The 15,282-nt window shown below is 39.9% G+C and overlaps 1 protein-coding gene across 1 annotated transcript; it reads right to left on the reverse strand.

Moving 5' to 3' along the window:
* Window positions 1-110: 110 nt before the first annotated feature.
* On the reverse strand, window positions 111-9,667 carry LOC135098787 (mitochondrial-processing peptidase subunit beta-like). The gene is made up of 9 exons (XM_064001206.1): window positions 9,514-9,667; window positions 8,119-8,340; window positions 7,464-7,640; window positions 5,503-5,654; window positions 4,875-5,059; window positions 4,123-4,298; window positions 3,896-4,003; window positions 3,068-3,271; window positions 111-447 (listed from the first exon to the last, which is right to left on the reverse strand). Exons 1-9 carry the CDS (start codon window positions 9,580-9,582, stop codon window positions 307-309), a joined length of 1,434 nt encoding a protein of 477 aa, XP_063857276.1. The 5' UTR covers window positions 9,583-9,667; the 3' UTR covers window positions 111-306.
* Between the last annotated feature and the right edge of the window lie 5,615 nt (window positions 9,668-15,282).

Consider the following 15,282-nt stretch of genomic DNA (forward strand, 5'->3'; position numbering starts at 1 on the left):
TGAACTGCACATGCTCAGAACTCATTGTTTACAAAGGTGTGTTGATAAGCTGCTGGCCACAGCAACTTTACCAGCAAAGCTCTGTGATGTGTGGGAATGAGAAAGTACACTTTACTTGTAATTATATTCATATATTTGTTTTATACAGTATTATCATATTTACATACAGTAAATGTACAAAGACAAGAACAGAAATGAAAAATAAGTGATGACACTCCCATGGTAATTTTAAAAAATTCTAAATTTCACAATTTTGAAATAAATATAGAATTATCTAGACCTGCAGACCATTCCAGGGTAATTCAGTTATACTCTAAGCCAGTACATGCTGGAGCGAATGCGGTTGTAGTCAGGCAGCGCCTCACAAGGACCAACAGCAGCCACAGCAGGACACTTGTCATAAATGTATTGGTAGCAGGTATCTCGAACCACATCAGCTGTCACTGCCTGCAGGGATCAGTACAAACATGTTATTGCAAGGTTGGTTATTACCTTCATGATTCTGAAGAGAAAGTTTGAAGTTCTGGAAGGATGGGAGCAAATTGAATTGGGTGTGACATTGATGTATTAAAGAAGCTGTGTAATATAATGAAAGACTGACATTATGCCAATGTGGAGGAAGAAAGAAAACCATTTAAAAATGATGCAGTATGGGGTACAATTTGTGATATGAGAAGAGTGAGTGTTGGAATGAAGATTGGAAGTGAAAGATGGATGTATAAGTGTGGATACGGAGTGTTACTAGACTAAGGATGAAGTGCAATGTCAAATTAGATAAAGAGAAGAGAACAGAGCTGACAGATTGGCATGAGGTGCAAAAGCAAGTACAAATGCAAAGTCTTTTAACTCCTAAAGAATGGGCAGTGGTGGCAATTTTCATCTTGCTAGGACTGGCCCTCCAGCACTAAATGTTAAAAATAGCCTATATTCACACACCATAAATTTAGCCTGCAATAAAGAGCAAATTAAATTGCCCTTGTACTCAACATTGTCTTCTGCCATCCAAATGTCTCTATGTGCAGTGGTTATGGAGGGACAGTGAGTTGAAGAGAAACTTTTATAGAGAATGACTGAGCAAGTTGCTTGGCTGCCATGTCTGTTTCACATGACTCGATATGGCTAGTGCCTAATGAAAACTGGTGCCTTGCTCTTTTCACACATGCTAAACAGTTTTGTCGAGTTCCTACCTCACTGCACTCTCACTAAGATGTATAGCAAGTGGTCGAGTGTGAGTGTGTAATATGCATGGTGTTGAGGTTCGAGGGCAGGAGGGAGTGGGCATGGAATTGGATTCGTCAGAATCACTATCACTGCATTTAGCCATGGTGAAAGTGGGGCAAAGACTGAGAGAGTAGCCTAACTAGCTCACAGGCAGTATTACCAAAGACTGAACTAGAAATATTTACAAACAGTAGCTGAGTTTTGTGTAAAAATTGCAGTGGTTGTAACTGTCACCAGTCCTTGTCTGGTAAAGTGGCTATAGCTGCCTCCAGTCCTATAAGGGTTAAGCTGTGCTTTGTTAACATACTACATTTTAAAGAGAGAAAGCATGCACACTGTTCCTGCTACCTTTCTGTTTGGGGATGTTGATGTGGTACAAGTAGTGATGAGAAACCAGCTGAGTGAGTGATGTGAGGAGGAAGAGAAGGAAATGATACAAGGGATAAAGTGAAGCTGCAGCTCAGAAAGAATATAAAGGAAAGGAGAAAAAAAGTCCAATTACTGTATAATAAAAAATAAAGGTGGTCTGTCCCTTCCCCTTTCCCTGACAAAGACTATCAAGGTACAAAATTCCTATAAGAGAAAATAAAAGCAACACAACTGTAAAATGAGGCATAGGGTGAATGTAAAGAAAGTTTACTTACAGGAAAAACTATGATGCAAAAGCAGTCACTTAAATGACACATTACTGGGCATATCACTTGCAGTACAGTGAACTATTCAATTGCTTCCCACAAATATGGGATATCAGGATGGATGTCATGAGCAACAAATAACAAAAATCTTACATATATTAAAACCCTTTAGTGTGAGCATATGGGACAAATAAAATGAAGGATAAGATGCATAGATGGTGGAATTACAGGAATTTCTGTCATGGGCACCTTGAGGGTGTTCCTGAAAACAAAAAAGAGGACTAGACTAAACTAGAACTGTTCCATAGCAAACTGCCACTCACATAAAATCCTGCCACAAAATTAACTGCTTCAGGTCAATCAGCTTCTGTGAAGTTAGGTATTCTGAGAAGTCTGCCAATTTTTCTCACACACCCAGCAGCAAACTCTGTACAAGGGCCTTATCTGTCCATGTATGGAGTATGCTTCACCTGTCTGGTGGGGAGGGGGTGGGTTCCACTCTTCCACTCATACTACTCTTTTATACAGGATGGAATCAAAAGCTTTTTGTCTTAACAACTTTCCTCTGACTGACGGTCTTCAGCCTCTTTCTCATCACTGCAATGTTGCATCTCTTGCTATCTTCATGCTAACTGCTCTTCTAATCTTGCTAACTGTATGCCTCCCCTCCTCCCACAGCCTTGTTGCACAAGACTTTCTTCTTTCTCTCACCGTTATTCTGTCCACCTCTCTAATGCAAGAGTTAAACAGTATTCTCAGTCATTCATCCCTTTCCTTAACTCTGGAACTCCCTGCCTGCTTCTGTATTTCCACCTTTCTATGACTTGAATTCCTTTAAGGGGGAGGTTTCAAGACACTTATCCTTCAATTTTTGACTACCACTTCAGATCCTATTTGGGGATTGGCATCTCTTTTTTTTTTTTTTTTTCTCCCCTTGGCTAATGGCCCTCCCCTCCCCCCCCAAAAAAATATATAAATAAAAAAAATAAAAATAAAAACAAATAAATAATTAAATAAATAAATAAATAAATAAATAAATAAATAAATAAAAATAAAATGAATAAATAAAATGAAAATACATGAGCTATATTAGCTCCAAATGTTTAGCCAACTCGGATAAAACAGATTCCCACATGAAGTGAAACCAAATACAAAAAATATCTGTACCAGAAAAAGCACCTCTGTAATAAACCACACACCATCCATCTTACCTCAATCCTAGCATCCAGCTCATGCAGGGGTATACGCCTATTGTAGCACAACATCTGTCGGCCAATGTCCTCACATACTGGTGTGGTGCCATCAAGCTGCAGCAGCAGGTTGGTGCGCAGGATATTCTTGGCACGTTCCACCTCAAATTCAGTCACGTTAGTACAAAGACGCATCCACTCAGACTGCAGATTGTACATGAAGTCCTGCATGGGAGAAGAAAAAGGTGAGTGACATTTTTGAGAGAATAATTATGATGAAAATTTCAGACTTCATATAAATATGCCCAAATAGATTTATGATAAAATTAAAGGATATGATGTACGAAGAATAACAGCATAAATATATACATCATCAATACAAATCAATAAATTTATAAACTATTCCTTGATTTATCTATGTGCAGCTCAGTATAAGAACATTTTGAAAAGAACTGTAATGGATTTTTATAGTGAAAACTTGCAGTAAAGAGGTTTAGGAGTGAAATATATAAATTAATTTTCACTGATTAATTATTCCTCCATAAACTGTCTTGCACCACAGACAATTGAAGAATTTGAGACTGAACAATACTGGAAAGAATCACAAAGGAGGCAATACCCATATCAAATTCTGACTTGAGAAATTATTTTGAAGCAATATATATAATACTGCTAAGCTGAAGGAAATGTGTTGATATGATTACCACCAAACAAGCAAGTGCAGAGAAACAGGGAACATACATACAAAAAACAGACCAAATATTATTGCATTCTAACTGATTATAATTCTGCCAAATTAATAGTAAGAACAAACAAATAGTAATTATCTCACAACTAAAGAGTACATACATCAATCTTGAGTGGCTCACAGACGAAGTACATTCCCCAAAGGCCAGTGTCCTTGTAGCATGTATTGAATGACTGGAATGAGTGGCACAGGTTTCCAATGACAGCAGCCTGCAAGAAAATGCTCACATTAACATCTGTTGAGTAAACTGCAATGGCTAATTTTTAGAGGCAGCACTTAACTTTTAATGACCTAGAAGGGCACCAAAACATCTAAAGTGAGTCTGTACCTGTGCAAGGTTGGAAGCATTGTGCGCACCGCCACCATGGGTTCGGTCCCAGGAGCCAATGATGGTGTTGGCAATCATGAGAGGGATGTTGTCAGCTTCAGCCCAGCCTGCACCCTCCACAGCAATGGCAATGTGAGCAAGGGGCATAGCATCATCACGCACACGAATCTCTGCACCTGTAAGGAAAAAAAATTGAGGCATTATAATGGTGGTTTCCTGTGTATTGAAAACAATAAACATTTATCTACATTTTTTTAAATCAAGTAACTGAAGGTAAGTGACACATTTGTGTCACTTACCTGTGTCATTTACTGACACATTTGTGTCAGTAAATGTACTAGATGCTACTCCTTAAAAATATCCAAGAGAAAGGCCATTGTATTTTTAAGTGTCTCTTTGAAACAGTTCATCAACTCTTCCATAGCATTCATTCTCTATTTTTCCTTGCAAACACCCTTCACAATTCTACCAGTTTACCAATTGTCTCAACTCTCACCCAAACCAGTTACCATTACAGAATTATCTACAAACAGTAGCTAATTCTAATTTCATCATCCGAATTCACCAATCTCAAACCTTAACCTAATACTTACATCCAAAACCATCTCTATAAATATTAAAAAGAAGTACCTGCCACACTCCAAACAAGAAACCAGTCATTCATGTTGTTTCCATCTGTTCATAACACACATGCACACGCACACACACACACACACCCACCAAGCAATTCAAAATGATTATGAACTCCTCACCAGTGAAACGACAGGGAGCCACTTCTGGCGTCTGTCCCTCGTAAGCAATGCCAAGGCCCTTGAAGTGCTGGTCGGCCAACTTGACCAGAGACCCATGGTCAACACCACCAGCTCCAGCTAACACAATGCGTGGTGCCTTGTAGTGTGTTGTGATGTAGTCCACCAAGTCCTTACGGTTGATGGACCTGAAAAGAGCATCACAATTCAATGTTTAATTTTCACTTTTGGTTTAATCTAATTAGTCTGCACAGAAAATTACACTGCATAGCAGCTGGCAACACTCCCTCATTCACAGTTCTGCACCAGCTTGCACATCACCTTGGCTTGCCTTGAGTTCCCAAAAGGGTGTAAATGTTGATGTGTGTTTGCACTTATGTCAATTAACTATGAACTTCAACTCTAGAAAGGAGGCAACCAATCCTCATCAATCATACTACACAATGGTTAATTGTGTAACAAACTTGGCTTCCTACACATCAGCATCTGACATCAAGATTACTTCATCCCTGACCAAAACTGACCATCTCACTTCCTGAATCTAATCAGATTAGGAACAGACTGCAGCCATAACACATATTTATCCCCAAAGTCTTCAGCATGCAAGAGCCTTACTGCCCCACTCACTCACTTGATGTTCTTGGTGGGGCCCAGGATGGTGCGACCCAATGGTGTGCCCTGGAAGGCAACTGCATGCAAGTGGTCAAACACCACCTCCTGCAGGTTGCTTTCCACCTCCTGCATCTCACGGAGAATCACTCCACGTTCTCGCTCGATTTCAGACTGCAAGATATGGCATGACACTGAAAAGATGCAGCTTTTTCTCTTGATACAAAATGCCATCTAATGAGTGAGTGTCACCAGGTAGCAGCACCAGACATTTCCCCTTCTCACACATTGGGGCAATATCAAATATGCCTACAGTGTCATTCTATATACATCAAGATGCAATGAGCTTATATACTTTTCTACACAATTCTTTCAAAGTAGTAATAAAAGTGAAATCTAACTGTATTCATGAATGAAAGTATCTAAATTGATTTTCTTGTGAACTGGCATTCAGATTTATCTGGTTACCTTGAGATTTCCAAAAAGGCACACATCGGAAGCAGTAAAAATGAAGACGTGTTTGTGCCACTTAAAGCTCCAAGTTAAAACAATCAACTAATTAGTATATAGAAACAACAATTTTAATTGAAAATAAGCAACTTGATTGTCCTGGCGAGAGTAATGCTGTATATCTAACCAAAACAAACATCTGACTGGCCTGCCTTAGTTGAAGTTAACAAACATGTAGTTGGACAACCAGTTAATTCCTGCTGCAGAGTCAATGCTACTACTCCATGAACCTGTGGCTTCTTGTACTCCTCTCTGTTATGCCAGGCAGTCCTGAGAGATGTTTGTTTTAGTGTCTGATTACTTTGCCATATTGCTCGTTTCCTGAAAGAGATGCTAAAATCCCCGCGAAAATAACTATATCCATATACCACGATGTCACTGAGTATGTTGTCACACTATATAGTAGTCTTAATTTTTTATCTTTTCATTGTCCAAATCAACAGACATGTAATATGCTGTATTTAAAATATTGATAACAGTATTACTAAATAGTCACGAAAAATATTTGTTTTGACTAACTTCTCTCAAAATTATCCATACAAGATTTTTAAAAGGCGATGCAGAATTTCTAAATTATCGTAATGATCAACATTATATGCATCTATATGCACATGGGATTTACAATAACAATATTTTAGCTAATGTCACTAGGGAACATGCAGTAGCAACAACATCTGGTGGATTAGTTATGAAAACTCCCCATTATGTAGGGTCGAACCATTGACCTCAAAATATATGGACTGGCTAACTCACCCCTGAAGCTTGTGAACATTACCTTAAATTTTAAAAGCCAAGGCATTTTTAAAAAAGGTATCAGCAGTACTCTACAAGTATGGTTGATGAGGCAAGACCCTCACTAACCATACCTGCACAACTAACAAAACTAATTTAACCCTGTCATACCAAAACAATAAAAAGCTGTGACTGTGCGCATAAGAGTGGGCACCTTATCAGTTATTCGATTTTGAAGCAGATATGGTTGATGAGGCAAGACCCTCACTAACCATACCTGCACAACTAACAAAACTAATTTAACCCTGTCATACCAAAACAATAAAAAGCTGTGACTGTGCGCATAAGAGTGGGCACCTTATCAGTTATTCGATTTTGAAGCAGATACCTGCCTCATATGATACAAAAATAGGACTGACTGGAAAGACATACAAAAACAGGAATAAAGATGACAAATTGCATGACAATGGGAAAAAAATTAAATAAATAAAAAATAAATAAAAAAATAAAGATTAATTAGTATTTTTGATGGGGGAAAAAAAAATCCTGGTATGGTCACCCAGAGCGAACAAAAGACAATGAATATAAGCAAGCAAGCTAGATCCTGTAAGAAAGGAACATCTTAGCAGATAAATACTGTTGTCTTAAACCATACCAAACAACTATAAAGTGACCATAACTTAAATGTTGCACAAATAGCAGTATGAAGCAGTGAATGATCTGTTCTCACTCTCTCCTCACCTCGCCAAACTTGCTGTTCTGGATGATGTCTGAGAGAATCTCCACAGCCCGTGGGATGTCCTGAGAGAAGCACTTGGCATAGAACACAGTCTGCTCCCTGGAGGTGTAAGCATTGAGGTGTGCTCCAATGTTCTCCACCTCCAGCTCCAGGTCAGTCTGAGAGCGTTTGGAAGTTCCCTAAAAGATGTAACACAGTGATAAGTCATGAAATAAATCTGGAATATCATGGAGAAAATTAGCATGAACCAGACTGTATGTGGTAGAATAAGTACAATAGAAAAATACCTATATCTAATAAACTTTATACAAATTTGCATTTTTCATAACTTTAATGGTAGGCTAGTCCTTGTGACATCATGAATTGACATAATCTGTAACTCCAGGTAACAATAATTTATTATAAGCATTATATACATAGAATGTCACTAAGTGCTCCATTCAGTGAGTGGAGACATGAGTGCCTCAGGGTTGGAGATAAAAGAAAGAACGTGCAAAATCCCAAGAGACTGACATGACATACTTTAAAAATTATATTTCCAACAATATTTAAAACTAACACTATGATTCTTACAATTCTTAAAACCTCTCAAACACTGATATGATTTTCTTTCATCATGTGCCCATTAACTTAAAGGCAGCTGTGATCCCCCCTCACCTTGAAGGCCATGTGCTCCAGGAAATGGGCCACTCCATTGTTGGCATCAGTCTCAAAGCGAGATCCTGTGTCAATCCAGAGGCCAACAGTGGCAGTGGGTGAGCCAGAGTCCTCAGTGGCCACACGCAGACCATTGTCCAGCACTGTGACTCGTGTGGCTGGCACGTTGAGGAGTGTTTGTTGGTAATTGGCAGCGGCAGCAGTAGCCCTCCATCGCACTGGCTGAGATCAGGAAGTCAATATTTGTATTATGCTTTTCACCAACATGGTGTGTGGCACTGTCAGGGCTAAGAGTATGAATTGTGTGTATGTGTGGTGCTTTGTCTGGGCAACCCTATGTGGGATTGCCAGCCTGGTATATAAACAAATAGATTAACATAAAAGTATTATATGCATGAAGACTGAATTGGATAAGTAACCCTAATCAACACTTACCTGTGCCACAAGACAGTGTAAAACAAATTTGGTTGTTAGATCTTCAAAATTTGTGATTTCTGACAGATGATGTAAGGATTCAAAATATTCTAAATAATTTAAGAAAGAGGGACAGCCAAACCTACATGCTGTTTTGTTATAATAAAATAAAAAAAAAACAATCAATAAATATAAAATAAAAAAAATATTGCAATAATGCACAATTTTCAACTTGGTTTCCAAAATTTTTTAATAGCAACAGAGTATACTGATTGCAAAATGATGAGGCAAGTTGCAATGCCTGTCCTGCCAATACCAGAGGAAAATATCCAATCATTAGGTTTGCCCCACAAGACTTGCTTATCATGAAGGGTTGGGTAAGGCTACCAAATCAGGCTTATGTTTTGTTTAATTTGGTAATTATGAAGATGTAGACCATGATTTTTTTTTATGGTGGATTTGTTTATTTATTTTTACACTTACATACTTTTTTCTTATTTGAAAATTACTTGATAACTAAACTAAATGCTGACACATTTATGATTTTCCCAAAGTAGTATCCACTGCAAGGAAAAAGCATTTAAGATTGTTTGTGAAATAGAGAGAGAGAGAGAGAGAGAGAGAGAGAGAGAGAGAGAGAGAGAGAGAGAAAATAAATATAAAAATAAAGATGTCTGTCTCCTCAAACCACCACCATCTGTCTTCCGCTAAACAACTGCAACTCTCTCCCTCTGCTGTAGTAATAGTCACACCACCACACACCACGAGTCTGCACATGTAGCATGGGCGTTATCTCACCACTGCAAGGGAGTAGGGAAGAAGATGAGCAGGGAGAGGAAGGAAAAGGGACGGGTGGACCAAGGAAGTCTGAAAGACCGTCACCCAATAATCAGACAAACCAGACACATGACGCTCCTCCCACACGACACACACACTCCAGGATACTGATATTGGTGGTGGTGAAGGAGTGCTAGGACTCACCTTGGCGAGAGCAGTCTTATTGGAGTAGGTTTTGAGGAGAGTCGCAACCGGCCGCACCAGGCGAGACATCTTGGCTAAGTGACCGCCGAGGCTCGCTTGCCAGAATGTCTATAGCTACTTTACCAATAAATGTCCAGGTTCATGTTAATTTATTGGCTAATTATTAAAATATATTATTTTAATGTAGAATCTGTTGGTTATTTGTTAAGTGTGGTTATTTATTTATTGATTTTTGTTTCAACAATGAGATGCAACGAGTTTATCAGTGACCTAAAAGTTTTTCGATGATGAAATCAAAGCATGCTACGTTTGTTTACCTTATTTCATTATTATTTTTGTCTTCACACACACACACACACACACACACACACACAGAGAGAGAGAGAGAGAGAGAGAGGGAGAATCAGCTGACACATGATACCTCCCCTTCCCGAAATCCCATTCTTTCTCTTCGCAAATAATACAACGACGCATGTTGACCTGCCTTCCCTCATCTTTTCTTTTTTTTTTATAGATACTATAGTTATTTTCTTATTGTCAAGTTAATTGTGTGCCTGTAAATGCCCACAGTCTGACTCCATTCCGCTAGCTATGCGTTAGGTCAGTTGTTATACTACTATAATAGAAACCATTGAATTATTATTTTTTTTTTTTTATGTAGGAAGGACACTGGCCAAGGGTAACAAAAATCCAATAAAAAAAAAGCCCACTGAAATGCCAGTCCCATAAAAAGGGTCAAAGCAGTGGCCAAAATTTGATGAATAAGTGTCTTGAAACCTCCCTCTTGAAGGAATTCAAGTCATAGGAAGGTGGAAATACAGAAGCAGGCAGGGAGTTCCAGAGTTTACCAGAGAAAGGGATGAATGATTGAGAATACTGGTTAACTCTTGCGTTAGAGAGGTGGACATAATAGGGGTGAGAGAAAGAAGAAAGTCTTGTGCAGCGAGGCCGCGGAAGAAGGGGAGGCATGCAGTTAGCAAGATCAGAAGAGCAGTTAGCATGAAAACAGCGGTAGAAGACAGCTAGATATGCAACATTGCGGCGGTAAGAGAGAGGCTGAAGACAGTCAGTTAGAGGAGAGGAGTTGATGAGACGAAAAGCTTTTGATTCCACCCTGTCTAGAAGAGCAGTATGAGTGGAATCCCCCCCCCCCACCAGACATGTGAAGCATACTCCATACATGGACGGATAAGGCCCTTGTACAGAGTTAGCAGTTGGGGGTGGGGGGTGAGAAAAACTGGCGGAGACGTCTCAGAACACCTAACTTCATAGAAGCTGTTTTAGCTAGAGATGAAATGTGAAGTTTCCAGTTCAGTGTAGAACTGAACTGAGTGTCATTGAAGAAGAGGGGATAGTTGTCTGGAAGGTTGTGTCGAGTTGATAGATGGAGGAATTGAGTTTTTGAGGCATTGAACAATACCAAGTTTGCTCTGCCCCAATCAGAAATTTTAGAAAGATCAGAAGTCAAGCGTTCTGTGGCGTCCCTGCATGATATGTTTACCTCCTGAAGGGTTGGACGTCTATGAAAAGACGTGGAAAAGTGCAGGGTGGTATCATCAGCGTAGGAGTGGATAGGACAAGAAGTTTGGTTTAGAAGATCATTAATGAATAATAAGAAGAGAGTGGGTGACAGGACAGAACCCTGAGGAACACTGCTAATAGATTTAGGAGAAGAACAGTGACCGTCTACCACAGCAGCAATAGAACGGTTAGAAAGGAAACTTGAGATTAAGTTACAGAGAGAAGGATAGAAACCGTAGGAGGGTAGTTTGGAAATCAAAGCTTTGTGCCAGACTCTATCAGAAGCTTTTGATATGTCCAAGGCAACAGCAAAAGTTTCACCAAAATCTCTAAAAAGAGGATGACCAAGACTCAGTAAGGAAAGCTAGAAGATCACCAGTAGAGCGGCCTTGACGGAACCCATACTGGCGATCAGATAGAAGGTTGTGAAGTGATAGATGTTTAAGAATCTTCCTGTTGAGGATAGATTCAAAAACTTTAGATAGGCAGGAAATTAAAGCAATAGGACGGTAGTCTGAGGGATTAGAACGGTCACCCTTTTTAGGAACAGGTTGAATGTAGGCAAACTTCCAGCAAGAAGGAAAGGTAGATGTTGACAGACAGAGCTGAAAGAGTTTCACTAAGCAAGGTGCAAGCACGGAGGCACAGTTTCGGAGAACAATAGGAGGGACCCCATCAGGTCCATAAGCCTTCGGAGGGTTTAGGCCAGCGAGAGCATGGAAAACATCATTGCGAAGAATTTTAATACGTGGCATGAAGTAGTCAGAGGGTGGAGGAGAGGGAGGAACAAGCCCAGAATCGTCCAAGGTAGAGTTTTTAGCAAAGGTTTGAACGAAGAGTTCAGCTTTAGAAATAGATGTGATAGCAGTGGTGCCATCTGGTTGAAATAGAGGAGGGAAAGAAGAAGAAGCAAAGTTATTGGAGATATTTTTGGCTAGATGCCAGAAATCACGAGGGGAGTTAGATCTTGAAAGGTTTTGACATTTTCTGTTAATGAAGGAGTTTTTGGCTAGTCGGAGAACAGACCTGGCATGGTTCCGGGCAGAAATATAAAGTGCATGAGATTCTGGTGATGGAAAGCTTAAGTACCTTTTGTGGGCCACCTCTCTATCATGTATAACACGAGAACAAGCTGTGTTAAACCAAGGTTTAGAAGGTTTAGGACGAAAAAAAGAGTGAGGAATGTACGCCTACATGCCAGACACTATCACCTCTGTTATGCGCTCAGCACACAAAGACGGGTCTCTGACACGGAAGCAGTAGTCATTTCAAGGAAAATCAGCAAAATACCTCCTCAGGTCCCCCAACTAGCAGAGGCAAAACGCCAGAGGCACCTTCGCTAAGGGGGATCCTGAGGAGGGATTGGAGTGATAGGACAAGATAAAGATATGAGATTGTGATCGGAGGAGCCCAACGGAGAAGAAAGAGTGACAGCATAAGCAGAAGGATTAGAGGTCAGGAAAAGGTCAAGAATGTTGGGCGTATCTCCAAGACGGTCAGGAATACGAGTAGGGTGTTGCACCAATTCCTCTAGGTCATGGAGGATAGCAAAGTTATAGGCTAGTTCACCAGGATGGTCAGTGAAGGGAGAGGAAAGCCAGAGTTGGTGGTGAACAATGAAGTCTCCAAGAATGGAGATCTCTGCAAAAGGGAAGAGGGTCAGAATGTGCTCCACTTTGGAAGTTAAGTAGTCAAAGAATTTCTTATAATCAGAGGAGTTAGGTGAGAGGTATACAGCACAGATAAATTTAGTATGAGAGTGACTCTGTAGTCTTAGCCAGATGGTGGAAAACTCGGAAGATTCAAGAGCATGGGCACGAGAGCAGGTTAAGTCATTGCGCACATAAACGCAGCATCCAGCTTTGGATCGAAAATGAGGATAGAGAAAGTAGGAGGGAACAAAAAAGGGGCTACTGTCAGTTGCCTCAGACACCTGAGTTTCGGTGAGGAAAAGAAGATGAGGTTTAGAAGAGGAGAGGTGGTGTTCTACAGATTGAAAATTAGATCTTAGACCGCGAATGTTGCAGAAGTTAATGAAGAAAAAATTGAGGGGGGTGTCAAGACACTTAGGGTCGTCGACAGAAAGGCAGTCCGACCTGGGGACATTTATAGTCCCCTCCCCAGATGGGGACTCCGAGGCTGGTGTAGGAGTCGCCATGATGATTTTGAAATTTTTGAGTGAAGGGTGTGTGTGTTATTAGGTGCTTGTAGTTTTGTGTGGAGGAAGAGAGTTGTCTTTAGAGGGCAGGCTGTGACTGCCCCCTTGTGTTGTAAGACACAAAGGGAAACGTTCAGTGAGGTCACAGCTGGGTTTAATGATAAGTTCACAGCACCCCCTGAACAGTGCTTTAGACCTCACTGGGAGTAATTGAACCTATAGGTGTGTTATATTTATGTCAAAGAGTCGTGAACATATCGTACTGCTCTTTCCAACGTCTAGGGAACTTCATTGTTGCTTAGGTCAGCCAGTTTTTTTTTTTTTTTTACTTAATTCATATCTTCATTCATTTCTACATTGACAGCTTTGGCCGATGAACATCGGAAGCCTTTTCTCCACTTTCCCCTCAGTGTTACTCCTTTGGCTGTTAGAAATACGGAGGAAGAGGAAGAGGAGGTGGTAGTGACTTCAATGATAGTTTAACAGGCTGTAGAGGAAGTTACTGGGAATTTTCAATGGTGTTTTCATAGTTCCAGAGAGAGAGAGAGAGAGAGAGAGAGAGAGAGAGAGAGAGAGAGAGAGAGAGAGAGAGAGAGAGAGAGAGATGTATACTGAATATGCCACAAGAAAACAATACCAGCAACAACAAACAGAAGAAGAATATTGGCAAAAAAAATCTTCTAAATACCACCATATGCATGATGACGCACACACACACACGCACAGCCATAGGGGTAACACATACTGTGATGACACGAGGTCTTCTTAGGTCTCTTTCCTGCTTTGCCAAAGGCGAGAAGAACCACCTTTCTAACTTGTAGTTTTGGGCCCCCTTTATCTGAGTTTTGTGTGCTTTCTGGCTGGTCTAGTTTTGACCAAGGGGAGCCAACCAGGTAAGATGACTTTACACTTGCACAGGGAATAAGTTTTGGTGCTCTGTTATCACTTGCTACTCTTGTTTACTTTATTTGCTCCATTTCTATCATAGGAGTACTCCAGTTTACTTGTTCCATTCCTATCCTAACATGACCATGTACACTGAAGCAATAGTAATTTGTCAGTAAAACTTCAAAAACATAGTTGATATGTAAAATAATACCTCCTTAATATGGTCCACGTATGCAGTGGCATCACCTGAGAGAAATTTTGACTTAGGAGTGATTTTGTGATACACTGCCACCTTAGATCACATCACACACACAATGAAGATGAACTGACAAGATGTGAAAATCTATGAGGAGAAAAATCAGTGGTTTACATATATATATACGAGTATATAAGTTTATTATGTTATACTGTATATCTTTAGTTTAAAGTTTATTCCAATCTGTAATGACAATATATTGGTAGTAGAAAAATGTGTTTTATGTACAAATTAACTTGGTCTTCCCCCACCAATGCAGAGTCACATCCCCAAAAAGAAGCAAAAGGACAAGGACTGCCACAATAAAACTAGAATCAAAAGGCCTCATTTGCTTCTTTGTTTAATGGAGATATAAACTTTACCTAATTCCCAGTCCTAGGTCTGCTCTCATCCTTTTTAGTAACATTTCTTTTATGACACATGAGAAATACAAGCATAGCATATCTCTCGTAAATCCTCATATATAAGACAAGGGAAAAAATGCAGTCTACATGTATGCATCTTTACATCAGTTTCATGTCAATAAACCTCATCCATAAGGTGTGATAGAATACATACAACTTGTGAAGTGAGAACTGTAGTACATATACCTATACAGAAAGTAACACTGTACATTTATCAACCTTTTATGAAAACAGCACTTCTCCACTCAAGGTTGTAGCCATACCAGATAAAGTAGTAACTCTTCCAATCCTCCTTTAAAAGGCTTTTGCAGAATGGAAGACATTAGCTGATCTGCTTTGAATTCCTGTCTGATTTCACTATACACTATATCAGAGAGAGAGAGAGAGAGAGAGAGAGAGAGAGAGAGAGAGAGAGAGAGAGAGAGAGAGAGAGAGAGAGAGAGAGAGAGAGAGAGAGAGAGAGAGAGAGAGAGAGAGAGAGAGAGAGAGAGAGAGAGAGAGAGAGAGAGAGAGAGAGAGAGAGAGAGAGAGAGAGAGAGAGA

The sequence above is a fragment of the Scylla paramamosain genome, chromosome 1, assembly GCF_035594125.1.
Source record: "Scylla paramamosain isolate STU-SP2022 chromosome 1, ASM3559412v1, whole genome shotgun sequence".
Taxonomy (NCBI): Eukaryota; Metazoa; Arthropoda; class Malacostraca; order Decapoda; family Portunidae; genus Scylla; species Scylla paramamosain.

What these genes read in the sequence shown, in the direction of transcription:
- LOC135098787 (XM_064001206.1), bottom strand. Translation starts at nt 9,582, where the DNA reads ATGTCTCGCCTGGTGCGGCCGGTTGCGACTCTCCTCAAAACCTACTCC. An exon ending in TGGAGCACATGGCCTTCAAG is followed by an intron (nt 7,641 to 8,118) that starts GTGAGGGGGGAT and finishes TACATCTTTTAG; the next exon opens with GGAACTTCCAAACGCTCTCA. An exon ending in AGCTGGATGCTAGGATTGAG is followed by an intron (nt 448 to 3,067) that starts GTAAGATGGATG and finishes TGATCCCTGCAG; the next exon opens with GCAGTGACAGCTGATGTGGT.